The 27,710-nt window shown below is 38.1% G+C and overlaps 1 protein-coding gene across 3 annotated transcripts in view; it reads right to left on the reverse strand.

The window, feature by feature from the left end:
* LOC127869319 (E3 ubiquitin-protein ligase HECTD1-like) overlaps nucleotides 1-27,710 on the reverse strand; it is an 85,694-nt gene that overhangs the window by 39,596 nt on the left and 18,388 nt on the right. For all 3 annotated transcript variants that reach the window (XM_052411774.1, XM_052411775.1, XM_052411773.1), the window contains exons 4-16: nucleotides 25,825-26,188; nucleotides 24,072-24,261; nucleotides 22,764-23,049; nucleotides 20,439-20,661; nucleotides 19,745-19,943; nucleotides 18,780-18,927; nucleotides 15,688-15,852; nucleotides 11,379-11,539; nucleotides 5,162-5,408; nucleotides 4,471-4,638; nucleotides 3,636-3,773; nucleotides 2,290-2,436; nucleotides 134-222 (exon numbers count right to left, since the gene is read on the reverse strand). In XM_052411774.1, coding sequence (XP_052267734.1) covers nucleotides 134-222; nucleotides 2,290-2,436; nucleotides 3,636-3,773; nucleotides 4,471-4,638; nucleotides 5,162-5,408; nucleotides 11,379-11,539; nucleotides 15,688-15,852; nucleotides 18,780-18,927; nucleotides 19,745-19,943; nucleotides 20,439-20,661; nucleotides 22,764-23,049; nucleotides 24,072-24,261; nucleotides 25,825-26,188 — 2,525 coding nt within the window. The remainder of the gene's footprint in view (nucleotides 1-133; nucleotides 223-2,289; nucleotides 2,437-3,635; nucleotides 3,774-4,470; nucleotides 4,639-5,161; nucleotides 5,409-11,378; nucleotides 11,540-15,687; nucleotides 15,853-18,779; nucleotides 18,928-19,744; nucleotides 19,944-20,438; nucleotides 20,662-22,763; nucleotides 23,050-24,071; nucleotides 24,262-25,824; nucleotides 26,189-27,710) is intronic.

Consider the following 27,710-nt stretch of genomic DNA (forward strand, 5'->3'; position numbering starts at 1 on the left):
CAAAATGGCAACTATATACTCCTGGATCTTTTTTGTAGATTGGTTAATTTGGAGTCATGCACAATTTCATATTGCAACATTATCTTTTAATCTTTCAACTTGTTGTTTATAAATCCTGAATTATGTTACACACCTGTCTCTGTCTCTGAACACCTGCCGAAATATATTGATCCTCTCTTTTGTTCGTTTCTGGCTACCTTTTGTGTTTGGCTCTTCAATATTCTACAAACAAAAGACAGATTCCATTGAGTCTCACAGAACTCATTTTGATAGATAACATTTTTTAGCATTTTGAACAATGAACTCTGTAGCAAAAAGGATCATATTTATGTATTAACTTCACAGCAATTGAGAAAACAAGTATTTACAAACAAATATAAACGTGAATTTGAATCAGGTTTGAAATGACTATGTGTATCCTATCGATATACATTAATGCTCTACTTTAAATGTCAAGTAAGAACATTTTGAGAACAAGGGCTGTTTGCAAAACATGCATGCCCCCCATATGGGCTGTCAGTTGTAGTGGCAGCCATTGTGATAATACGTTTTTTGGCACTGTGACCTTGACATTTGACCTAGTGACCTGAAAATCAATAGGGGTCATCTGTGAGTCATGATCAATGTACCTATGAAGTTTCATAATCTTAGGCGTAAGCTTTCTTGAGTTATCATCCGGAAACCATTTTACGGTGTCAAGTCACCGTGACCTTTGACCTAGTGACCTGAAAGTCAATAGGGGTCATCTGCTAGTCATGATAAATGTACGTATGAAGTTTCATGATCCTAAGCGTAAGCGTTCTTGAGTTATCATCCGGAAACCATTTTCCTATTTCGGGTCACCGTGACCATGACCTTTGACTTAGTGACCTGAAAATCAATAGGGGTCATCTGCAAGTCATGATCAATGTACCTATGAAGTTTCATGATCCTAGGCCTAAGTGTTCATGGGGTATCATCCGGAAACCATTTTACTATTTCGGGTCACTGTGACCTTGACCTTTGACCTAGTGACCTGAAAATCAATAGGGGTCATCTGCGGGTCATGATCAATGTACCGATGAAGTTTCATGATCCTAGGCATAAGCGTTCTTGAGTTATTATCCGGAAACCATTTTACTATTTCGGGTCACCGTGACCTTGACCTTTGACCTAGTGACCTAATAATCAATAGGAGTCATCTGCGAGTCATGATCAATGTACCTATGAAGTTTCATGATCATAGGCCTAAGCGTTCTTGAGTTATCATCCGGAAACCATCTGGTGGGTGGACATACGGACGGACAGACGGACTGACATGTGCAAAACAATATACCCCCTCTTCTTCGTAGGGGGGCACAATCAAACAAATGAAGTGTATCTGCATACATATGTCAATATCATAAACCTGCAAATGACTTAAAATGTTATTCAGTAGCTGAAATGTCTCAGCGATCGGAAAAACAGCATGTTTTGAATTCATCTTGTCCTCTGCAACAGTGTAGTTAAACCTCAAATAATAGGTTACCAAACACCAAAGACAAGGTTGGTTGGTGAAATCACACAGGATCTTATACTTTTTTAAGAGATCAGAGTGGCTCAAAATATAAAAGGTTGTTCCTGATTTACGTGCTCTAAAACAACAACGTTATTATTACAAGAGCATAAAATGTTCCAAGTTAGTGAAGCAATGTCTTTGTTACTACAAACCACATATTGTAAAACAATCCGTAACTCTTTCTCGCTCAGTAGCAAAGAGAAAATGGCTATATTCAACCAGCATAAAACCAGAACAGCCTGTTAGTAAACTCGCGGTCTGTTGTGGTTTTACACTGTTTTGTTGCTCATAGGTATCTTAGGATTGGAAATGAAGCCTTTAAACTTGAATCTATAAAGAAAGGCCTACCTGAGTGGTTAAGGCTTATTTCTAGTAAAATAGGTCTTTAAAATTTAATTTGATTTTTTATGGCACTACAAACACATCAAAGACTAAAAGTCCAAATTTAAAGCCGATAAAAAATGGCGATCTGCACAGTGTGTTGTCCACAAAAGTAAGATGAGTTACGGTTCTTGATTTCCGGTTGGGTTGCATTGTACTATGCTTAACCTGATCTGTTTTCAGTGGGAGAGGTGGCCGAGTTCCGGCACTTGAAGATTTCTGGAGAAGCTAACCAACCTGGGGAGGTATAGCTAGGGATAGCAGGTATATATTTATGATATTAAAATTTAATTTGATTTTCTATGGCACTATAAACACATCAAAGATCGTATCTGAGTGGTAAGGGGTTAACATGTTGTTGATGAGCATACATTGCTTAGCATATTAAGGAGTGTCTGCACGAGACCGCTGGAGTAGAGCTCGAAGGCAGACAGAGTGTGTTCATCCATCAACAGGCCTGCCAGCTCATCTAGGGCACTGCACATCTCCTCACTCCAGGTCACAGAGCCATCACAGCCCTAGAAATATATAGCATAGAAGCATCGCTCTGGGGAAAAAAGGCCTACTGCATGTGCGTGATGTCCCACATTAGCCTGTGCAGTTTGTATAGGCTAATCAGGGACTTAGCTATCCACTTCCACTGACATTCTTATTAAAGGGCAGTCCCATCTTAACAACAATCCTGTCTAGTCGGAAAGTGTTGTCCCTAATAAGCCTATGCTGACTGCACAGGCTAATCTGAGACAACACTTTCACACATACATTAAACCATTTTTTCCAGAGCCAGATGCACATCATTTGTGTTTGTGACAATATAAATGAGTAATTGGTCATATCATAATATATTAAGTAAACCATAAACCTTAAAGTAAATGTGCAATAGCCTCATGTCATACAGCTGTGCGTATTTCTCAACCTATGGCTCTTTAAACAAGAAACCGTCGGAGACGGGTGATGCCCCCCAAAGTTTTTTTTGTCACAATATTGCACTATATATTCAGATAAAAGAAAACGTCTTGAGGGGCATAACTTTGGACAAAATAATACGATGAATGGTTTAGCAACTTAAAAATTTCAAAGGGCCATAACTCTCTAAATTAATCATCTTACCACAACCCACTAATAACATGCGCATCTCCTCAAGGTAGTTAAGCTTCCCATAAAGCTTCATTGAAGTCCAGTCAGTAGTTGGGGAGAAATAGCCCGGACAAGAATTGCACTATATGTACAGTTAATGGAAAATTTCAAAGGGCCATTACTCTGTGAAAAATCATCCGACCAGAACCGGCTGATAATATGCACATCTCCTCTTGGTAGTGAAGCTTCCCATAAAGTTTAATTGAATTCCGGTCATTAGTTGCTGAGTAATAGCCCGGACAAAAATTGTGCACGGACGGACACACGGACGGACGGACAGACGAAGCGGCGACTATATGCTCCCTCCAAAAATTGTTTGGGGGGAGCATAAAAGCACACACATTGAAGAAACTTGTACATAATTTCTGGAACAGAAAATGAACAATTTGTACAAAGTGTGATTTTATAGCAAACCATTATTATGTCAAAAATAATGTTTTTGTTATAATCAAGATCCAATGAAACTGATGAATACTTTCTTGAACAGAGAATGAACAATTTGTACATAGTGTTATTAAATAGAGAACCATTATTATGTTCATATAAGCTCAGCAGTTTAAGTTCGGCTTCAAACACTAACCTTGACCTGTGTGATCTGTTTGGCACATGCAGTCTCCATCTTTTGACACAACTTCTTCATCCTGTGTACTACACTGCGGGGCATAGCTTCAGCCGCCTTGAAATACTCATTGTAGATCTCCCTTGCAAGGGATTTCACCTGGTCACGAATGACAATGGTGTCAAACTTGTGAAAATAGTTTACATAACATTTGAAGCATGCTTAAAATTGGGATCATTATCTCCCAACATTTATATCCACAGGGATGTTGAACAGGGTAACTAACAGTTACTTTTATTGGAGAAATTACAGCATCTTAATATATTCCAAGATTGATGACAAAATATAACTAGTAAACATAAACAAGTACACTTATTAAACAAAAAGTCTGTTATGAAATTATAAAGATATTATCTTAAAGAGAAATTGTCAATGAAAATGTGGTATTAGGCCAACATATTCCACTTCATCTTGTGCTATAAAATACACTGCGGTTTTTATTCACACACGTAAACACAAAATACAACAGATATTAATAAAAGTACACTGCATGAGTTGAAAATGAGCTTCAGTCTGGGAAAACTGGGTGTAATGCACATATGTTAAGTGTCATGCCAGATTAGGCTGTGCATTCAACACAGGCTTATCAGGGATGACACTGTCCACTTTTATGAAATTTTTAGTTAAAGTATGTCTCTTTCAAACAGAAATGATCTTTATGGGAAAGTGCTGTCTCTGATTAGCCTCTGCAGACTGCACAGGCTAATCTGGGGTGACACTTTACACATGTGCATAAAGTCCAGCTTTCCAAGAATAATGCTCAATTACATTATCTATTCACATTGTCCAGACTGACCTTTGACCTGAGGGCATCTACAATCGATCGGAACTTCTTGCTCTTCTTGCCTCCCCAGCCTGCCGAGAACTCAGGACCGAGGGAAGTCTCGGCAGTGAAAGAGTGCTTCGTGCCTCGGTTGGATTCAAACACAAAACCTGCTAGATCTTCCTTCAGAATTGTAGCTTGCTGTTGAGACAAAATGAAAGGTCATTAGATTAAGATCATATAAAGAAAGGGCAGAGAGTAAACTGTCGGATTTTCATGATTTAAAACCATCTCAATATAAAAAACTTGATCAACAAAAGTTTTCTTTACACTTAACTTCTATGCGTCCCCATTTTACAGAAATATAAAGCCTTAAAAAACACTCTAAACATAATTCTTCTTCATTTACCTTTGCACAACAATACAGATTAGATATACATGTGAGGGGTGTGCTACATGTATGCATATGTATGTGTGCATTTTGATGTTTATGAGGTCCTTCTGTGCCTGAGGCTCCATTATGTGAGAACCTGTTGCTAATTGAAGCTCAGGAATCTCATGAACAGTAGTTGCATGGACTAAAAGTCCTTTATGTGAATTGACTTCCTTAATAAAACCTACTTACAAACTTACCAAGAAACCATGTCAACTGAAATACGATTATTAGCCATGAGGAAGTTGCACTGAAAGGATTAACACACAATAAGCATCCATGCTCACTCACATGCTGCCCGTCGGAGTTCTGTATATGCAGCTCCCCCTCCTTCTTGCACGAGATGGCCCAGTTACCGACCAGGATACGACTACTCGTCACGCCCGTCATGATTGGCTGGCTGGGGGTGCCCAGTTTAACCTGGCTCTTGGCTCGCTGCAGTTTCTCTAGGAACTCTCCCCGGTTCTCTGAACTGTCTGAACCGCCCTCTGGACTGCCACTTGAGTACATTGTGGCCAGCTTGCTGTCCAGGATAAACCTGCAATACATAGGGGGTTATCGGTAATTGCATTAACTAAGAACAGGTTTTACTTAAATTCACTGTGGTGTAGTGGGCATAGTATCTGTCCAGCAACAGGAGGTCATGAATAAAATCCCAAGTGTGTGAGTGATCTCCCCCAAAGTTACAAAGTACTGGTTATAACCAGGAAACAAGTTCGAGAGCTTTTAAGTAAGCCTTAAGTGTTCACTGCAATTGAGCTTAAGCTAGAGCTTTGTCACAGACGTGACGTATACCCCAACATGCTGCATTGACACAGAATATTTTGCATGCTGTCTTCACAAAACAAGAGTAGCTTATTGATGGCGATTTCTAAGAATTATTATGCCATTTTCATTTATGGCCATTTTAACCTTTGAACTTTTGAATTCTTTTGCATGACAAGCCGTCCATAGACTATGAACAAAATTAATGTACAGAGTCGTTTTCAAATCTCACAATGAATGACTTAGTTATGGCCCGGACAAGCTCATTTACGGACATTTTTCACTTTTGAACTCAGAGTGTGACCTTGACCTTGGAGATACATGTATCAACATAATTCTTTCGGAGCTCCAACATGCAAAAATGGGTCTCGAGCCATACTGGCCAGCCAAGCTCCCGACCAGCTTGCGATCTTGGCCTTTGTGTCAGGAGCTAACCTGTCTGCTAATGAGTACATGAAACTTTATAGCGGGCCCCATATGGCATAGAACCATTTCATGTTTGAATGAGCCAACTCAATGCATGGGCACACAATCTATTTTTGTTTCTCTGGTCACAAAAAGCTCTTAATGAAGCACTTAACTGTAACATATAAAGAAGGCTTTCTCAGATTTTATGGTATATATTTTCAAGTTCATAACAAAAATTGCTTCAGATTTGCAAATTTTGTTGTGATATTTGCGAGGTAACAGTAATACTGAACATTTACCATGCTCTAAAATTTTGATAATATGCATCAATTTAAAAACCTGCAAATTCGAAAGCATTAGAAACGCAAAATGATTGAAAAATTTGGAGAGTTCTGTTGTTATTGTTATATTTTGTGAAATTACGAGAATTGCTTAATATATAAAATACTCCACTCACTATCTGTCAGAGCACGGATTGCTGAGTGGTTTCAGTGAAAGACTTTTACTCCAAGGGTCAGTGGTTCGAGCACAGTTGAGGATTACTTTTTTCTTTCTTTAATTTTATTCTTGTTTTTTACTAGAGGTATTAAGTACCAATGTTTGCATTTATCAATTTTAAGCATTAAATGACAAACTTCAATACTTGCCAAAATTTATGAAAAGGTCCCTTTAAAACAAAACAACACTAAAGAGAAAAGATGACCACAAACATTTCTGTATTGGATCACGATGTCTACTTTTCTTTTTCTGTCTTGTTGCCACTGAATTTAGAAATGTTTAAAGGCCATTAACCATTATACATTCTTTGATCCCTTGCAAAAGACAAACAAATCTTATCAGACATGAGGTCTGATTACTTTAACCTCACCAGATTTTACCAGACCATGTTCTTCTTTAACCAAACAATAGACAATACCTTATATGTATTCAATTAAAGCAATCAAAAACTTGCTGTATCGCCTACATCAAAAAACAAGGTGCAATATTTGACTGGTTCTAAGAATCAAACTTGGAATTTGCTACGTAACTATAAACAAGAGCACCGCATAACGGGTGCCACGCTCGGCTGCGAAAGCTTGTCAGAAATGTTTAATTTTTTTTAGAGGTCACAGTGACCTTGACCTTTTACCTAGTAATCCAAAAATGGGTGTGGCATGTAGAACTCATCAAGGTGCAACTACATATGAAGTTTCAAAGTTGTAGGTGGAAGCACTTTGATTTTAGAGCCTATGTTAAAGTTTGATATTAGAGATCACAGTGACCTTGACCTTTGACCTAGTGACCCAAAAATGGGTGTGGCATGTAGAACTGATCAAGGTGCATCTACATATGAAGTTTCAAAGTTGTAGGTGGAAGCACTTTGATATTAGAGACAATGTTAAGGTTTTAGCACGATGACTTCGGCGGACGTCTGACGGCAGACGAGCTGGCTATGACAATAGCTCAGGTTTTCTCCGAAAACAGCCTCGCTAAAAATCACAAGTTAGCCTGGTTGGTCAAATCCTTTATATTTTAAATATTAACAATCTATCGAAGCAAAATAAACATAAACAAGTCCATATTTTTTTACATATTCCTTTTTCTTTTATATTTTCAATCTAAAAACAGTTTTGCATATTGTTGTTTTATTTGTCAGACACGAGGACCGACAGTTTAAAGAATTATACCAATCCTCAGCAAATTTTATCGAACAAGTCCGATGTCTAATGTCTTTTGCATGGGTTGCATTCATTTATACAACCAAAATATTACTTACATCCTTACAGGAGGGTTCGATATACATTCAAACATGTTATTTCACTATAGGTTAATAGGAACAAGAGGGCCAAGATGGCCCTAGTTCGCTCACCTGAGAGGAGTCAGTTCATTTAATCTTTACCAAACGTCAAACTTGACCTAGATATTGTCCAGACAAACATCCTGGTCAAGTTTCATCATTATTGAACCAAAACTCTGGCGTATGGAGTGTTTTTGTTTTTGTAAGATTTGACCTGGTGACCAATATTTTGAGTTGACCCCCTTACCAAACATCAAAATTTGCTTACAAAAATTAATATTTTGACCAAGATTCATAAAATCTGAAACAAAATTGTGACCTCTAGAGTGTTTACAAGGATTTGTATAATAAAATGAAATTTTGGACAATCTAAGGGCAATAATTATGGCATTAATTATGTGATTTTGATCATTATCAAACTTGACTGAGATCTTTCAGCAACTTTCATAAAGAATGCTTGAGAAGTGTGAATGCTAAAGTGTTTACAAACCAAATGTGGACGAATAGACAGCGGAAAAAGACTAATTCTAAAACCTTACCTGAGCAATCAGGTGAGCGAAAGTGTGTGTTCACCGATCTGAGCTATTTTCTAACTAGTCCGAGAAATCAATGTATTGACTAAGTTTCACGATGATTAGGCAAAAAATGAGACTTCTATAGTGTTCTATCACAAGGTTTCTCTCTAGTCACATAAGGAAAATTGACCCCCCTTCCCGGTGGTCATGTTTTTTGACCGATCGGGACCATTTGTGAACTCATCTGAGATATATATAAAACCAAAAAACCAATCATTTCACCAAAACATGTGACTTCTAGAGTGTTCACAAGCTTTTTTTGCTATAAAAATATAAGAAAACTGCCCCCCCCCCCCCCAAGGCAGCCATGTTATTCAACTGACCGGAACCATTTTTTAACTCAACTCTCGTATCAAGGAAACAAATGTTCTGACCAAATTTCATGACAATTGGGCCATAAATGTGATTTCAAGAGTGTTCACATGTTTTCACTAAAAACATATAGAGAAAAATGCTCTGGCGGCCATGTTTTTTACCGATCTGGACCATTTTCGAACTCGTCCGAGATATCAATATAACCAATGTTTTGTCCAACTTTCATGATGATTCGGCAAAAATTGTGACTTCTAGTGTGTTAACAAGGTTTCTCTATAGCCAAATAAGGAAACTGCCCCGCCCACTGGTGACCATGTTTTTCAACGGACCAGAACCACTTTTGAACTCAACCAACATTATTAAGACAAAAATTTTTGACAAAGTTACATGAAGATTGGGCATGAAATGTGACTTCTACATTGTTTACAAGGTTTTTCTTTTTTTGACCTAGTGACCTAGTTTTTGACCCAGCATGACCTTGTTTCCAACTCCATGGATATATCATTGGGACAAATCTTCTGACCAAGTTTCATGAAGATTGGACAAAAAATGTGGCCTCTAGAGTGTTTACAAGGTATCTCTATAGCCAAATAATGAAAACTGCCCCGCCCACTGGCGGCCATGTTTTTCAACCGACCAGAACCACTTTTGGACTCAACCAACATATCATTAAAACCAACATTTTGACAAAGTTTCATGAAGATTGGGCATGAAATGTGACTTCTAGTGTTTACAAGGTTTTTCTTTTTTTGACCTAGTGACCTAGTTTTTGACCCGGCATGACCCAGTTTGGAACTTGACCAAGATATCATTGGGACAAAGCTTCCGACCAAGTTTCATGAAGATCTGAAAAGAAATGTGCACTCTAGAGTGTTTATGAACCAATGTTAACCGACGGACGGACGACGGACAATGACTGGTCATAAAAGCTCACATGAGCAATCAGGTGAGCTAAAAAAACCCATTGAACCTCGAATAACAATTAACACATAAAAGATACACACAACTACACTGTATTATTATGAAAACATCAATAGTCAAAGGGGAGTAACTACTGTTAAACTTAAATGCAATAGTTAGAAGAGTTGTCTCCCATGTTACATGACCTTAATTCATGATAGTTTTCAAGCCTTTTTTACTATAAAACAAGGGCTGTTTGTAAAACATGCATGCCCCCCATATGGGCTGTCCGTTGTAGTGGCAGCCATTGTGTGAATACGATTTTTGTCACTGTGACCTTGACCTTTGACCTAGTGACCTGAAAATCAATAGGGGTCATCTGCGGGTCACGATCAATGTACCTATGAAGTGTCATGATCCTAGGCAAAAGCGTTCTCGAGTTATCATCCGAAAATCATTTTACTATTTCAGATCACCTTGACCTTGACCTTTAACCTTGTGACCTCAAAATCAATAGGGGTCATCTGCAAGTCATAATCAATCTACCTATGAAGTTTCATGATCCTAGGCGTATGCGTTCTTGAGTTATCATCCGAAAACCATTTTACTATTTCGGGTCACCGTGACCTTGACCTTTGACCTAGTGAACTCAAAATCAATAGGGGTCATCTGCGAGTCATGATCAATCTACCCATGAAGTTTCATGATCCTAGGCGTATGCGTTCTTGAGTTATCATCCGGAAACCATTTTACTATTTCGGGTCACCGTGACCTTGACCTTTGACCTAGTGACCTCAAAATCAATAGGGGTCATCTGCAAGTCATGATCAATCTACCCATGAAGTTTCATGATCCTAGGCGTATGCGTTCTTGAGTTATCATTCAAAAACCAATTTACTATTTCTGGTCACTGTGACCTTGACCTTTGACCTAGTGACCTCAAAATCAATAGGGGTCATCGACGAGTCATGATCAATGTACCTATGAAGTTTCATGATCCTAGGCCCAAGCGTTCTTGAGTTATCGTCTGACAACCACCTGGTGGACGGACCAACCGACAGACCGACCGACAGACCGACATGAGCAAAGCAATATACCCCCTCTTCTTCGAAGAGGGGGCATAAATATAAGGAATATAGAGAAATATAGTTTTTTCACTGATCTGGACCATTTTCGAACTCGTCCGAGATATCAATAAACCAATGTTTTGACCAACTTTCATGATGATTGGTCAAAAAATTGTGACTTCTAGAGTGTTTACAAGGTTTCTCTATAGCCAAATAAGGAAAACTGGAAAAATTGGGCATGAAATTTGACTTCTACAGTGTTTACTAGTTTTTTTTCGTTTTTTTTTACCTAGTGACCTAGTTTTTGACCCGGCACAACCCAGTTTCGAACTTGACCGAGATTTTATTGGGACAAAGCTTCTGACCAAGTTTCATGAAGATCAGACAATAAATGTGGCCTCTAGAGTGTTTACGAACAAATGTGGACGGACGGACAGACAACGGACAAAGACCGGTCACAAAATCTTATGAGCCATTTGAATCTTGCTCTGTAAAACGGGGCTTAATGCATGGGCGTAAAGTATCGTCCCAGATTAGTCTGTGCAGTCCTCACAAGCTTATCTGGAAAGACACTTTCAGCTTGAACAGGAATTTTTTGCTAACTGTGCGGTCAAAACAGGCTAATCTTAGAAGACACTTGCACATGAATAGGGCTCCATTTTTCAAAAGCTTGACTAATTTTCCAAATTTGCTCCACATACCTGAACCAGCCGTTGCTGCCATTGGAGAGCTCCAGTGCTGCGGCATCGCTCCAGAGGTATAGGCAGTCACGTCCCCTGACCATGCTCCAGTCCTTCCAGTGGTACGGCTTGCCCTGCACGATCTCTGTGGCGTCCTCAAGCACCTTGTTGCCTTCCTCATCCTGACGTGCGGCATAGAGATAGTTATGAACAGTTGAAAAGATACTTTACTTCATAGGGATTGACATTTATTGTAAACAATTGATGGTTAACAGTTAACACTCTTGCCAAAGTTCTAGTCTATTTTGTTTTTTTTTGTAAATAACAATTTTGTTATTTTGTTATGCGCAATAGATGGTTGTTAATTCTCCTTGAGCAATAATCATAATATGCTATAATAAAGTTAAATGATCATTAACAATTTGAGTAATCCTGTATAATTAGTTTGTGTTACTAGTAATTATATTGAAAGATTTGGGGACAATATAACGAGACACTCTTATGTTCATGCAGGGCTAGCGCTGGCCCAAAATATCTTTGAGCCACCCAGATCTAGGGGGGTCCGGAAATTTTTTTGGATCCTAGATTATCTGTGGTGCGTTTTGGGCCTATTGCCAACCAGTTTTTGTTTGTTTAAAATAACAAAATATACAGGCACATGTCACATCTCATAATATACATCACACCACAATTTTCATAGTTATAGAGATATTTTCATACAGGACATTTTTAACAACATGATGAATGGCATGTAAAATACAAGCATACATTTCATTCACAAAATACATTGCAAACAAATCCTGCTATACACAGAGAACAAAGTCATGACATGTATCATTATTATATCATTATTATTATGCGCTGTTTTTTACAAGGCTACAGTTTGTAGATCACTTTAAAGTCAACATCTTTGCAGTCTTTTCCTTCAATTGAGATTTTCATGAGATGTTCCAAATTTTGTAGACGATATGAATTACTGTTCCTATGTGTTACAAATTCGTAACTTTAATTAAACTTTAATTGCAATTAAACCGCGCGTGTTGTTCACGTTTTCCTTTGATTAAAATACGCCGCTGTTAGTTAGCATAGTGTGTGAGTAAAACGATCAAATTAATTAATAATCACCTTTTCATCGGCAGAAAGTTGTAACATCAACGACATAGAACTAATTATTTAATTATCACTCTTTAATTTAGATCGATAGTCAGCTTGAAAATAATTAATTTATGGTCACGCTTATTTTCATTTTTAATCTTATAATGCGACATTTGCGACCGGCCGCTATTTTGTTTGCAGACGACAATATTAACTGTGTATTCAAAGCTCCACCCATTTTTACGTTTCATTCAACAACGTCATTTCATGTGTAAGCGAACTCAGTTTTGATTGGCCAGCTACCATGTGCACTTCAATAACAATAAGGTCAAGCGATGTCTCGATACAGGTGCAGACCGGTTTTCGTTCACTGTTCAAACTGCGAATACTTTCATCGAAACAAAGAGAAAAATATAGAAAACCAGTTTCGGGTTAAAATGGCGGCGGTTTTCAATGAAATTTTACGAGATTTTAGCATTTTCGCAAATCGGATTTTTCTTGAGCCAAATTCTCAATATTTTCGCAAATGGCTCAAGTGGCGAACGACAGCGCGAGCCCTGTTCATGTTATGTTATAAATGTTATAATATATGATATTATGTTATACATGATCTTTAAAATGAGACGGCTGAGGAAATATAACTACTTATGCATAGATATGTTGTTATATTACTATAAACTTACACTTTGTACACAAGTTACATTTTAAGGTCAGAACAAGTAAATTGTTGGGTCCAGATAAGCTAAATTTGAGGGCGCTTGTCTCTCTGTCAAGGGTCATCAGGATCGTCATCGCTATAGTGTTTTTCCCAGGAGGTCATAGGAGCATGGGGCAGTACATTCAACAAGAGGGCCAGGATGGCCCTAGTTCGCTCACCTGAGAGGAGTCAGTTCATTCAATCTTTACAAATGTCAAACTTGACCGTGATATTGTCCAGACAAACATCCTGGTCAAGTTTCATCATTATTGAACCAAAACTCTGGCATATGGAGAGATTTTGTTTTTGTAAGATTTGACCTGGTGACCTTTATTTTGAGTTGACCCCCCTTACCAAATATCAAACATTGCTTACAAAAATAATATTACGACCAAGATTCATATAAAATGTGACTTCTAGAGTGTTCACAAGCTTTTTTTACTATTTAAATATGAGAAAACGCCCCCACCCACCCGGCAGCCATGTTATTCAACTGACCGGAACAATTTTCATTCTCAACTCTCATATCAAGGAAAAAATGTTCTGACCAATTTCATCAAAATTGGGCCAAAAATGTGACTTCTAGAGTGTTCACATGTTTTCACTATATACATAAAGAGAAAAATGCCCCGCCCACTGGCGGCCATGTTATCACCGATCTGGACCATTTTCAAACTCGTCTGAGATATCAATAAAACCAATGTTTTGACCATTTTTTATGACAATTGGGCAAAAATTGTGACTTCTATAGTGTTTACAAGGTTTCTCTCATAATAGCCAAATAAGGAAAACTGCCCCCCCCCCCTGGCAGCCATGTTATTCAACTGACCGGAACCATTTTCGAACTCAACTCTCATATCAAGGAAACAAATGTTTTGAACAAATTTCATGAAAATTGGGCCAAAAATGTGACTTCTAGAGTGATCACATGTTTTCACTAAATACATATAGAGAAAAATGCCTCAGCCGCTTGCGACCATGTTTTTTCACCGATCTGGACCATTTTCGAACTCGTCTGAGATATAAATAAAACCAATGTTTTGACCAACTTTCATGATGATTGGGCAAAAATTGTGACTTCTAGAGTGTTTACAAGGTTTCTCTATAGCCAACTAAGGAAAACTGCCCCCCCCCCTCCCCCCCCCCCCCCCCAGGGCAGCCATGTTATTCAACTGACCGGAACCATTTTTCGAACTCAATTCTCATATCAAGGAAACAAATGTTCTGATTAAATTTCATGAAAATTGGGCCAAAAATGTGAATTCTAGAGTGTTCACATGTTTACACTATAAACATATAGAGAAAAATGCCCCGCCCACTGGCGGCCATGTTTTTTCACCGATCTGGACCATTTACGAACTCGTCCGAGATATCAATAAAACAAATGTTTTGATAAACTTTCATGATGATTGGGCAAAAATTGTGACTTCTAGAGTGTTTACAAGGTTTCTCTATAGCCAAATAAGGAAAACTGCCCCGCCCACTGGCGGCCATGTTTTTCAACGGACCGGAACCACTTTTGATCTCAACCAACATATCATTAAGACAAACATTTTGACAAAGTTACATGAAGATTGGGCATGAAATGTGACTTCTACAGTGTTAACAAGTTTTTTCCTTTTTTTGACCTAGTGACCTAGTTTTTGACCCAGCACGACCCAGTTTCGAACTCGACCGAGATTTCATTGGGACAAAGCTTCTGACCAAGTTTCATGAAGATCGGACAATAAATGTGGCCTCTAGAGTGTTTACAAACAAATGTGGACAGACGACGGACGGACAGACGACGGACAAAGACCGGTCTCAAAAGCTCACCTGATCAATCAGGTGAGCTAAAAAGGGCATTTTACCGTGCAGTTTAGGCAAAAACGTGTAAAAAGGTTCTCTAAAAAACCTGGTTTTGGGAGGGACATTTAAACGCATCAGTGGCAGTTTGGGAAAAACATTAACAAATATTAACAAATATATACAAACATACTTAAGTGTAATTGATGTATTAAACTTACTTTAATTAATATTAATATATTAACCTTTCAATGTCTTCCATTTTAGTTTCATGCTTTTTCAGTAAATTGTACAGCATGACATTAATAATAATTGAATACATGCATATGAATCTGATTATACACACGTACATACAAATTTAACTATGTCTGTCTTATCCCATTTTCTAACGATAATCTTGTAAAACATTTTAACTTTGCCAGTGAACTGAACACTAATTTGCAAACAATTGTCAAAATTATATATATATATATATATATATATATATTTGTTGCCATAGCAACCAGAATTCTTGACGTAAGAACAAAATGAAATGACTTGCATAATCTCCATATTGCCATCTATCCATGTTTCAAGTTTCATGAAAAAATATGAAGAACTTGTAAAGTTATCGCAGGATCCAGAAAAGTGTGACTGACAGACGGAGTGCAAACCATAAGTCCCCTCCGGTTTCACTGGTAGGGGACAACAAGCCTGAGCTAGCTATATTCTGACGATTTAGCTCTGAGCTGCTACACTTTCCCACACTCGTACCTTGTCTCCACCGGTGGCATTTTCCTCCTCCTCCGGGGGTCCAGCAAGGGAGAGCACCTTGCCAAACAGTCCAAGTCTTGCAAATATGTCGAGGAAGAGTTCATTCCCTTTACGCATCACCTCTTGGATGATTTGCAGGGAAGTCAAATGACCATCGTCATCATCCTACACAAAAAACGGCAATATAAAACGATTTTTGCCTCTTTTTAATAAGATGTTTCATTCCTACATATTATTCTGTAAATGGAAATAGATACTTTTTATTATCAGTGACACAGACTTCCCATTTTCATTATTGAACCTACTTTCATTTGCTAACCCAAAACTCCATATCAGTGTTCACCAGACCAGTGTAAGAAATTGGGTAACTTTTTCTTGTTTTCAAACATCATTATCAGCTTTCGGGCTTGCTTGTGCAAACATTTGATTCAGGGTAGAAAAATTACTTTTTCGAAATGGAACCCTACCATCCTTTTAAAGAGATTCTAGTACAAAGTGCATATGAATTTCTCAAAACAAATCAAGATGCTAACCAAAACTTTTTAGGGTCATTGACTTTTGGGAGCCTACTACTTTCCATTCCTGCTACTTCTGATGACTGCTAGACTTTAACTAGAGCTTTGTCACAGACATGACGAATACCCCCACATGCCGCATTGACACATAATATTTTGCATGTCGTCTTCACAAAAAACAGCGGACACCATGCTCAATTTTTAAAACGCACTAAGTGACCCCTTGACCTAGTTTTTGACCCAGAAATGCCCTTGTTCTAACTTGGCCTTAAGATCATCTCCATAAAACCTCTGACCAAGTTTGGTGAAGATCGGATGTAAACTACTTGAATTAGAGAGCGGACACCATGCTGAATGCTAAAAAACGCACTAAGTGACCCAGTGACCTAGTTTTAGACCCGGAATGGCCCATGTTCAAACTTGTCCGAGAGATCATTTAAATAAAACTTGTGACCAAGTTTGGTGAGGATTGGATGAAAACTACTTGAATTAGAGAGAGGACAACATGGTGAGGTTTAAAATGCACTAAGATACCCCGTGACCTAGTTTTTGACCTGGCATGACCCATATTCAAACTTGACTTAGACATCATCTAGATACAACTTCTGACCAAGTTTGGTGAAGATCGGATGAAAACTACTTGAATTAGAGAGCGGACAACATTATGATGTTTAAAACGACCTAAGTGACCCCGTGACCTTGTTTTTGACCCGGCATGACAAATATTCATACTTGCCCTAGACATTATCAAGATACAACTTCTGACCAATTTTGGTGAAGATTGGTTAAAAACTACTTGAATCAGAGAGCGGACAACTTGGTGATGTTTAAAACACACTAAGTGACCCCTGACCTAGTTTTTGACCCGGCATGGACCATGTTCGAACTTGACCTACACATCATCTAGTTACAACTTCTGACCAAGTGTGGTGAAGATCGGATTTAAACTACTTGAAATAGAGAGCGGACACCATGCTCAATGTGTAAAACGTACTAAGTGACCCCGTGACCTAGTTTTTGACCCGGAAAGGCTCATGTTCGAACTTGGCCTAAAGATCATCTAAATACAACTTCTGACCAAGTTTGGTGAAGATCGGATGAAAACTACTTGAATTAGAGAGCGGACAACATTCTGAATGTTTCAAACGCACTAAGTGACCCCGTGACCTAGTTTTTGACCCGGCAAGGCCCATGTTCGAACTTGGCCTGAAGATCATCTAGATACAATTTCTGACCAAGTTTGGTGAAGATCGGATGAAAACTACTTGAATTAGAGAGCGGACAACATGTTGAATATTTAAAACGCACTAAGTGACCCCGTGACCTAGTTTTTGACCCGACAAGGCCCATGTTCGAACTTGGCCTAGACATCATGTAGATACAACTTCTGACCAAGTTTGGTGAAAATCGGATGAAAACTACTTGAATTAGAGAGCGGACACTTAATACGGACCGACAGACAGACCGACCGACCGACAAGTTCACTCCTATATACCCCCCTAAACTTCGTTTGTGGGGGTATAAATAACCATTTGTCTTTAGGTACAACAAAAATATCCCACCTACCATCAGAATCAGTATTCTTATCATTTTTCCTGAATCATGGAGCTTCTAACATACGAAGTCAAAGCTTTTCCACACTATCTCATTGATAAATGTAACACAGTCTATCCCAAAAAACAATGTCTCACTTCCACGTACCTCATGGTCCAGTACGTTTGTTAGGACCAGTCACTACCACATTCCTCATGGTCCAGTAAATTAGTAAGGACCTCTCACTACCACATACCTCATGGTCCAGTACATTAGTAAGGACCTCTCACTACCACATACCTCATGGTCAAGTACATTAGTAAGGACCTCTCACTACCACATACCTCATGGTCCAGTACATTAGTAAGGACCTCTCACTACCACATACCTCATGGTCCAGTAAATTAGTAAGGACCTCTCACTACCACATACCTCATGGTCCAGTACATAAGTAAGGACCTCTCACTACCACAAACCTCATGGTCCAGTACATTAGTTAGGACCTCTGTGAGGGAGCTAGCAAAGCTCGCGGTGGTGGTGGAGCTACTCTGGTTACACAGGTCCTCTAGTCTATCCCAAAAAACAATGTCTCACTTCCACGTACCTCATGGTCCAGTACGTTTGTTAGGACCAGTCACTACCACATACCTCATGGTCCAGTACATTAGTAAGGACCTCTCACTACCACATACCTCATGGTCCAGTAAATTAGTAAGGACCTCTCACTACCACATACCTCATGGTCCAGTACATTAGTAAGGACCTCTCACTACCACATACCTCATGGTCAAGTACATTAGTAAGGACCTCTCACTACCACAAACCTCATGGTCAAGTACATTAGTAAGGACCTCTCACTACAACATACCTCATGGTCAAGTACATTAGTAAGGACCTCTCACTACCACATACCTCATGGTCCAGTACATTAGTAAGGACCTCTCACTACCACATACCTCATGGTCCAGTAAATTAGTAAGGACCTCTCACTACCACATACCTCATGGTCCAGTACATAAGTAAGGACCTCTCACTACCACAAACCTCATGGTCCAGTACATTAGTTAGGACCTCTGTGAGGGAGCTAGCAAAGCTCGCGGTGGTGGTGGAGCTACTCTGGTTACACAGGTCCTCCAGTAGAGAGCCATCAATGTAATGAACCATCTTCTTCAGCAACGATAGGCTGGACTTTCTGTGAACACACAAAGAGTCATACATACACTGGTATTAATGCATACACAGAAAGTGTCTTCCCAGATTAGCCCGTGCAAGGTAATAAGGGACTGTAATTTTTGTTCAAACTTGATTTTTGATACACAGAGACTTCCTTTAAACAAAAAAAATACTATTAAGTTGTTAAAAATAATAATGAATAAATTTTCCTGTTTTAACATACTTTTTTGTGAACAAAAAATTGCATCATAAAATAAAAATAAGAGAACCAACTAACGATCTCATGGAAATCAAGCTACAGTTTGAATTAAATATTGTTTATGTCTCTCTTATGAATGCTTTCATCCATCATTAAATAAACATGTGACTATTATCTGATGCTTATCTGGGATGACACTTAACACAAATGCATAAAGCCCATATTTGCCAGAGTGAGGCTCATTGGTTTATGGCAATTTCAGTCATTCATCCAAAAACCGGAATGTCAGCAAATTCACAAATATTGTGAGAAATTTCCACACATCAACAACTTCTTACCCCAATCAAATATACACAGTGGGAACAAATCTGATATAATTATGGTAAATTTGGCTTTAAGAAATTTTAAGCTTCATGGAACCTTAAAAGTACATGTACCTGTGTATCAACAATTAAGGACTCTTGATTGAGTCTTTTTCTTATTAAAAATCATAAGAAAATGTATATTCAATTTCGATTCCATGAAAGCAATCAAAATGAAGGTTTGTTGCTTTCCAAATATCTATCAATTGTTAAACAAACCATACAAAAAGAATACATGTTTGCTTGCCAAAATCCAAGAAATACTGATAACATACCGTATAGACTGGATCATTGAGCTGAGAAAGACGTGGGTGAACACTGGCAATAGTCGTCTCACATATTCAGGTGCGACCTCTGGGTCACCTTTGACCTCTGCGGGATCATCAACCTCCATGGGTGCCTCCTCCTTTTTCTCCTGTGTTTCTTCTGTTATCATGGCAATACTATCTCTGGGCACAGGCACCATCCATTCACCTTCAAAAAAAGGTGGACAAGTTGTTGTTTTCTTGTTGTTTTTTAGCCTTGATATTTTTTTACTTTAAAATACTCAGGAAAATTGTCGGGAAATGTATTTCTTAAATTTCAAGCTTTAATGATAAAATTCAACAAGTTATTATCAAAAGCAATCATTTAAGGTCAAATTCATCAATAATACTATTTCATTTTTTCCACCAAATGGCTTTAATAACATAACCTCACTTAACCTTTGTTTTATTTCTATTTTCTTTCAGATTGTCACTTTCTATTACAGTCATTTTCAGCTTTTGACATGAATCTATGACAAGCAACACAATGTTCATAGAATGTAGTAAAAGTAACAACTCAGATATAGGTATCATTTCTTTTATCCTTTTTTAGTTATATATTTTAACATATTTATGTTTTCAATATTACTAATATCATAAAAGTGTCCTATGCTGCAAATGCAAACTGCCCATAAATCCTTCCTCCAAACCACCAATCTCATACCTGGTGACTGCAGAATCTGAATGACCTCCCTATGGCCCTCGTCACTCCGTTCCCGCGCTTTATCCAAGGGTGTTTTCCCATCCTCGTCTCGTAGATCCGGGTTCGCCCCAAACCTCAGCAATGTCTTTACAATCTGTGGTCGCCCGAAGCACGCAGCATAGTGCAGGGAGGAGGAGCGTAGACCTCGGTTGACATCCGCACCGCGTTCACACAGGAATTCCACCTGGAAGTTCAGTATATAGAATGAAGGGAGATGCAAGAAATATCTTTTTGCAATTAAAAAAAAAATATGAAAGACTGACTTTAAAAGCACCAATTTATAGAGAAGGTAAGAGTTCATTTAGAATATATACTTTGATAAATATGTTTTTAAGAAAAAGATACAAAAGTTACTTTGCAAAAAAAGTGGCTGAATTACAAACATAACAAGAGGGCCAAAATGGCCCTAGTTCGCTCACCTAAAAGGAGTCGGTTCATTCTTTACCAAATGTCAAACTTTACCTTTGTCCAGACAAACAGCTGGTCAAGTTTCATAATTATTGAACCAAAACTCTGGCACATGGAGTGTTTTTGTGTTTTTAAGAGTTGACCTGGCTGTTACCTATATTTTGAGTTGACCCCTCTAACTAAACATCAAACTTTGCTTACAAAAACAAATATTATGACCAAGATTCATAAAATCTGAAACAAAATTGTGACCTCTAGAGTGTTTACAAGGATTTTGTATAATATAATGAAAATTTGGACAATCTAAGGGCAATAATTATGGCATTAATTATGTGATTTTGCTCATAATCAAACTTAACTGAGATGTTTCAGCAACTTTGATAAAGAATGCTTGAGAAATGTGAATGCTAGAAAGTGTTTACAAACCCAATGTGGACGGACGGCGGACAAAGACCAATCCTAAAACCTCACCTGAGCAATCAGGTGAGCTAAAAAGTGTGTTTCACCGATCTGAGCCATTTTCCATCTTGTCCGAGAAATCAATAAAACCAATGTATTGAAAAAGTCTCACGATGATTAGGCAAAAAATGTGACTTCTATAGTGTTCGATCACAAGGTTACTCTCTAGTCACATAAGGAAAACTGCCCCAACCCCCTGGCGGCCATGTTTTTTTACCAATCGGGACCATTTGTGAACTCATCTGAGATATATATATAAAACCAATCTTTTCACCAAGTTTTATGATGATTGGGCAAAAATTGTGACTTCTAGAGTGTTCACAAGCTTTTTTTACTATATAAATATAAGAAAACTGCCTCCCCGGCAACCATGTTATTCAGCTGACCGGAACCATTTTCAAACTCAACTCTCGTATCAAGGAAACAAATGTTCTGACCAAATTTCATGAAAATTGGGCCAAAAATGTGACTTCTAGCGTGTTCACATGTTTTCACTATACACATATAGAGAAAAATGTCCTGCCCACTGGCCGCCATGTTTTTTCACCGATCTGGACCATTTTCAATCTCGTCCGAGATATCATTAAAACCAATGTTTTGAGCAACTTTCATGATGATTGGGCGAAAATTGTGACTTCTAGAGTGTTTACAAGGTTTCTCTATAGCCAAATAAAGAAAACTGCCCTGCCCACTGGCGGCCATGTTTTTCAACGGACCGGAACCGCTTTTGAACTCAACCAACATATCATTAAGGCAAACATTTTGACCAAATTTCATGAAAATTGGGCCAAAAATGTGACTTCTACAGTGTTCACATGTTTTCACTATATACATATAGAGAAAATTGCCCCGCCCACTGGTGGCCATGTTTTTTTACCAATCTGGACCTTTCTAACTCGTCCGAGATATCAATAAAACCAATTTTTTTAGCAACTTTCATGATGATTGGGAAAAATTGTGACTTCTATAGTGTTTACAAGGTTTCTCTTTAGCCAAATAAGGAAAACTGCCCCGCCCACTGGCAGCCATGTTTTTCAACGGACCAGACCCACTTATGAACTCAGCCAATATATTATTAGGCAAACATTTTGACAAAGTTACATGAAGATTGGGTATGAAATGTGACTTCTACAGTGTTTACAAGGTTTTTCTTTTTTTTTGACCTAGTGACCTAGTTTTTGACCCAGCATGACCCAGTTTCGAACTCGATCGAGATATCATTGGGACAAATCTTCTGACCAAGTTTCATGAAGATCGGACAATAAATGTGGCCTCTAGAGTGTTTACGAACAAATGTGGACGGAAGGACGGACGGACGACAGACAAAGACCGATCACAAAAGCTCACCTGAGCAATCAGGTGAGCTAAAAATCAATACACGTGATGTTTTTGTAAGTATGGTTGAATTTTCCAACTCACCATTTCCTGGGTCCCAAAAGCAGAGGCCCAGTTTAGCAAAGTCTGCCCCACGTCATCCATGAAGTTCACCTCAAACCCATTATCTACAGCATCAATGAGAGCGTCAGTGTCCTTGCTTCGTATGCAGTCAATCAGCTGACGATGTGAGCGCTCCCCCACACTGTCCATGCGCCGCAGGCCCGGTAGCCTACCTGCTGCGGGCACGCCTACTTTAGGCAGGGCGCTGCGACCTTCAAAGATGAGAACCAATAGGAGGTCGACCAGGCGCATGGTGTCCAGGCAGCATCTGTGGGTGGAAATGATTCGAAATTGTGTGATCATAATATGTTTTGAAAATAATATTTTTAAATGAAAGATTTATCAATAGTAATAAGATCATTATTGCATATCTTGTCAATTTTTTAGAGTGATGGTATCAGTTGGAAAGTAATTGGGCAAGTGTCTCCTTAATATAATATGACTCTCTGCACATGACTCTTTGTATATCAAACATGGAATAGTATTATAAAATTCTAAGAAAATGTGAAGAATGTGACTGATTGATGACAAAGGGGATCTAACAAATTTTTCAAACGATTCATTGTGAAAATATGGCACTTCAAAGCATCATTCATGCATCAACATGTAACAATCTGGTTTAAAATTCTTCAGTAATCATAGTACTTACATCCTCCTTTAAATAAAGTTATTATGCAGACAAACAGGCTGCAATTTTAATAAGTTGAAAACAAGCAATTCTAAATTACAGAGTCCAAACACAATTTACCAAGCTCAGGACACAGGCACAGTGTAACCTTCAGATTGCTGACTTTCCTTATCTTTGGGCATGTGGACCATTCTATTAATCTCCCATAGATAAATTACAACTCGCAATAAAGTTTTGATATCCAAAGTAAGGATAGGGACCTTAGTGGCTTTCCTATTATCTAACTTGACAAATGAAGACCATGTGAGACCAGCTTGTAAAATGTTCCAACTATTTTAAATCATCAGGGTTTTGTGTGTTGATTTTAAGTATTATTTTAGTAAAGGAATTAATTACAAATACTTATTATGACAAATTTATGCAGAAGCAATTACATTTTTTTATAAAAATAACTTTGAGCACCATGAATCCAAATTGACAATCTAATATATGTATAAATTTCAGAGGTATTAGGTCTAATGAGCACATTGTCATTGGTAAGGATTTTCATTAAAAACTTTAAGGACCAACCAGTAAAACCCAGTAAATAACTTTAAGACCAACCAGTTTCTAGTGAATATTCAGGCAAAGGGAACAGACTAAGGTCTCCTAACCAATATTACCTTTCGTCACCCTTCAGTCCACACTCGATGGCGTTGGGCAGTTCAGACCTCAGCAGGTCCCGGGTGATGGCGGGGGAGCCCCTGCACAACGTGGACAGCAGGCTTATCACCGTGGATACGCTGGCGCTTGTCTTCACCTCCTGGGTCACTGTTACCTTCCCTGGGGTACTGGACAGAGACGTATTGGGACCTGCAGAGAACAAAAAAGTGAAGACTTTCTTATTAAATTAAGTTTTTAAGTCTTCAAGTCCAACCCTTATGTACTGATGAGAAGCAAACAGAATAAAACCTGAACTGACTGCGTGTTACTCACAGACTGTTCTTGTTTTATGCTGTTTGCATGTAGACATTTTTGCTTTGATTTGGAGCATGAAAGGGTTAAGAGTGAAAAAAATAATACTTTATAGAGTTTTCCCCTGACTATTCGTTGACCTGGCAATGATTTTGCCTGACATTTATTTTAAATTACCATTCAAGTAAACCTAAATTGGTGATGGTAAACAAAGGTATGACCACCATAACATTATCATTATCCTACAAGGAATGGCAACCCCGCCATATTTACTTTAAAGAAAAACAAAGTTATATTGAAATATTGTGTTAAAAATAAAAATGATCTTTTTCAAGTTCTAAGTAATTCCTCCAGGGTGCATTCCCCTCTAAGCATTTGTCCAAATAAAATAAAACAATTATATGCAATTTTTAATCTGTATAAATAATGATTAACAGGGTTTTATTACATTCATGTCAAATTTAAGGGGTCCCTAGGACTCTAGTAAATAATTTTCAGGGGTCCTGTCAATAAAAATGGAGGTCCCAATAAATATGCTTGCTGGGTCAAAGTCAATTAGTTAAAAGTATAGTAATCGATTATGTACGTAAACAATAGCCGAGATTTAACACACACCTATACAATTAAAGATTGTATTCATTTTTATAGTTTAATCTTGCTTGCCAGATAATAAGCTATCATAACCTCAGTTAGCTTTTCTTTCATAGCGACATAAATAGCTCACATTTACGCAATGTAATCTCAATTCGGGACTTTGCAACTAGCAACAGCAGGTGCGCGATAACATGATTGGTCAATAAATCAACAAGCGAGACAACCCCTGCATCATTCTAGAAAATTACGCACTGAAGTTGTCTTTCGGAGTTTCTTGTTGATATATTACGACAACCAATACGTCAAAATGATTGTGCGTCCTATGAAACGCAAATTAACAAATATGACGGGTCCTGACTGGCATATTTATGCGTATTTGATGCAGAATATCGCGTCTCGTAAAACCCTGGATTAAGCTATGATTCTGTGCAAGATCTCAACTGCAGCGATGTATAGGGTGCCAATAAACATACACCTGACCAAGGCCTTTCCTTCATTGAATTAAACCATAAATATACACCATACAATTCCTGAAGACTGCTTAAACTTAACTTTCATATGAGAATTGCTCTGGGAAAATGAGGTTTAATGCATGCGTGTAAAGTGTCATCCCAGAATAGCCACAGCAGTTTTCACAGGCTAATCAGGAATGACTCTTTCCGCTTGTATAATATTTTTCATTTTAAATTAATCTTTTGTTAGCAAAAATGGATTTTAGTTTAGAAGCAACCTCCAAGGAACGGAAAGTTCCAGAAATTCAGATATAAGACCTTATACTCACTTATCTGGGATGACACTTTTCACACATGCATTAAGCTCAGTTTTCCTAAAACGAGACTCGCTAAACTGCCATATCAAACCTAGTACCTGGTTCTCCTGCCTGACACAGCCTCTGCAGAAGGACAGCAATCAAGCCATGGGCCGCCAGAGGGGCGGGGTCTTCTCCACGCCGGGTAAACCTGTCGGCAAGGGAAGCGAAACACCGCAGGGCCCCGTCGCTCACATACTGGTCGTCATGGTCCAGCAGCGCAGACAGCGAGCTCACGCAGCCCTGCTGGGCACCGTCCTTGGGCTCCATTTTACCGCAGAGCCGGGACACGACCGACATGCATGAGTGGAGTGTGTCTTTGTGCACATGGCTCCCGTGCACACATATGAAGGTGAGCACACAGTTGAGGCCACCTGCTTCAAACACCGCCCCTGACTCACGGGTGCACACATGCTCCAGGACCTGTGCACCGGGGTTAAACATGTTGGTTTTTAACTTTTTATAGAAGATGACTCTTCCTTTTTTGCAGCTTCGAGCAATTTACTCAAGCAAACAATCTGATACAGTGTGCATAATTTACAAGTATATTTTTTTTAAACCAAATTTAAATGCATTAAAACCTTTTTATATATGTGGTTTAAATGCATAATAACTCTGCTTAAAGTAAGACCTTTTTGACACAAATAATTACCAATCGCCTTTTAACATAAAATTATGAAGAAATACAATCATAGAGACAAAGACTATTGGGTGGGCAAATTCTAATTAAGACTTCTAAAAAATGTCAGCATGATGTCATTGCACTCCTGTTTTTTTATTCTACTGATATTGAGTACATGTGCTGAATTCCATTTTGATAAGAGTTTAATTTGGCCAAACTTACCATATTTTTTTTAACTTAAATGATTTCGGGCACAATAAGGTATTCCTTCATACTGATTTGGAGAATAAATGGTTTATTAGTGTGTGTTTTTTTTAAACATTCTGGGTAATGTCTCAGTGTAAAAGGTATCTAAATACTTAAACAAAAAATATATATATATTTTTTTAAATTTTTTAGTCATTAGGCCATCCTATAAAAATTGTTTGTTTTGCATAACCTGACCCAGGTAAATTATGGTGGGTAGGTAGGTAGGGATTTAATGTTTTTTTAGTTTGTTTTTTTTTCTGACATTGAACTCCGATATATACCAAACTGAAAGGTAATTATCAAATAAAGCTCCAAGTCTTCTGCCTCTGGTAAAGATTGTTCTGCACCGTCCGTATCACCGCACGTGTATTCGTAAGTCTATTTTTTCTATAAAGAACTTCGAAAATATAATATAATCGACGAAAATTACTTTATCTGAAAACGACAGTCCAAAGAATTGTACGCGTTTTGCACATGAAATAAAATGTGCATATCATTTGTCAAATTTTGACTACAGAAAATGAAAACAAGTAACCTAGCAAATATGTAATTAATATACTATTTGGTTGACATATTACTTTACAATAGCATAGTTTGTGAGTAAAAAAACAACAAAGTAATTATAACATTTTAATTTCAATCAAGAACAGAAAGGTGCAACATCTTCGAAATGTAACTAATTATTTAATTATCATCCTTTAATTCAGATCGATAGTCGGTAGAAATTGATAAAGTGATCAGCTTAAAAATAATTTATTGAGTGTTACGCTTCTTTTCATTTGCTTATTTTTTATACGACTTTTGCCATCGGCCGTTATATTGTAGGCAGACGACAATATCAACTGTGTATTCCATTATCTGCGCATAGATGACCCAATATTACCCGATAGCGAACTCAATGTTGATTGGCCAGCTACCATATGCGCTTCAAATTGTTCATGGAAACAAACAGAACAAGAGCACCGCCTTGCGGGTGCAGACCGCTCATCTATTTTCTTTTTAAAGGTGAAGGGACTCTCATTTTCAATCACAAAGGAGGGAGGAGTGGAGTGAAGAGGGGTGTATAGTGTGGGG

The sequence above is a fragment of the Dreissena polymorpha genome, chromosome 2 (assembly GCF_020536995.1).
Source record: "Dreissena polymorpha isolate Duluth1 chromosome 2, UMN_Dpol_1.0, whole genome shotgun sequence".
NCBI classification, from domain to species: Eukaryota; Metazoa; Mollusca; class Bivalvia; order Myida; family Dreissenidae; genus Dreissena; species Dreissena polymorpha.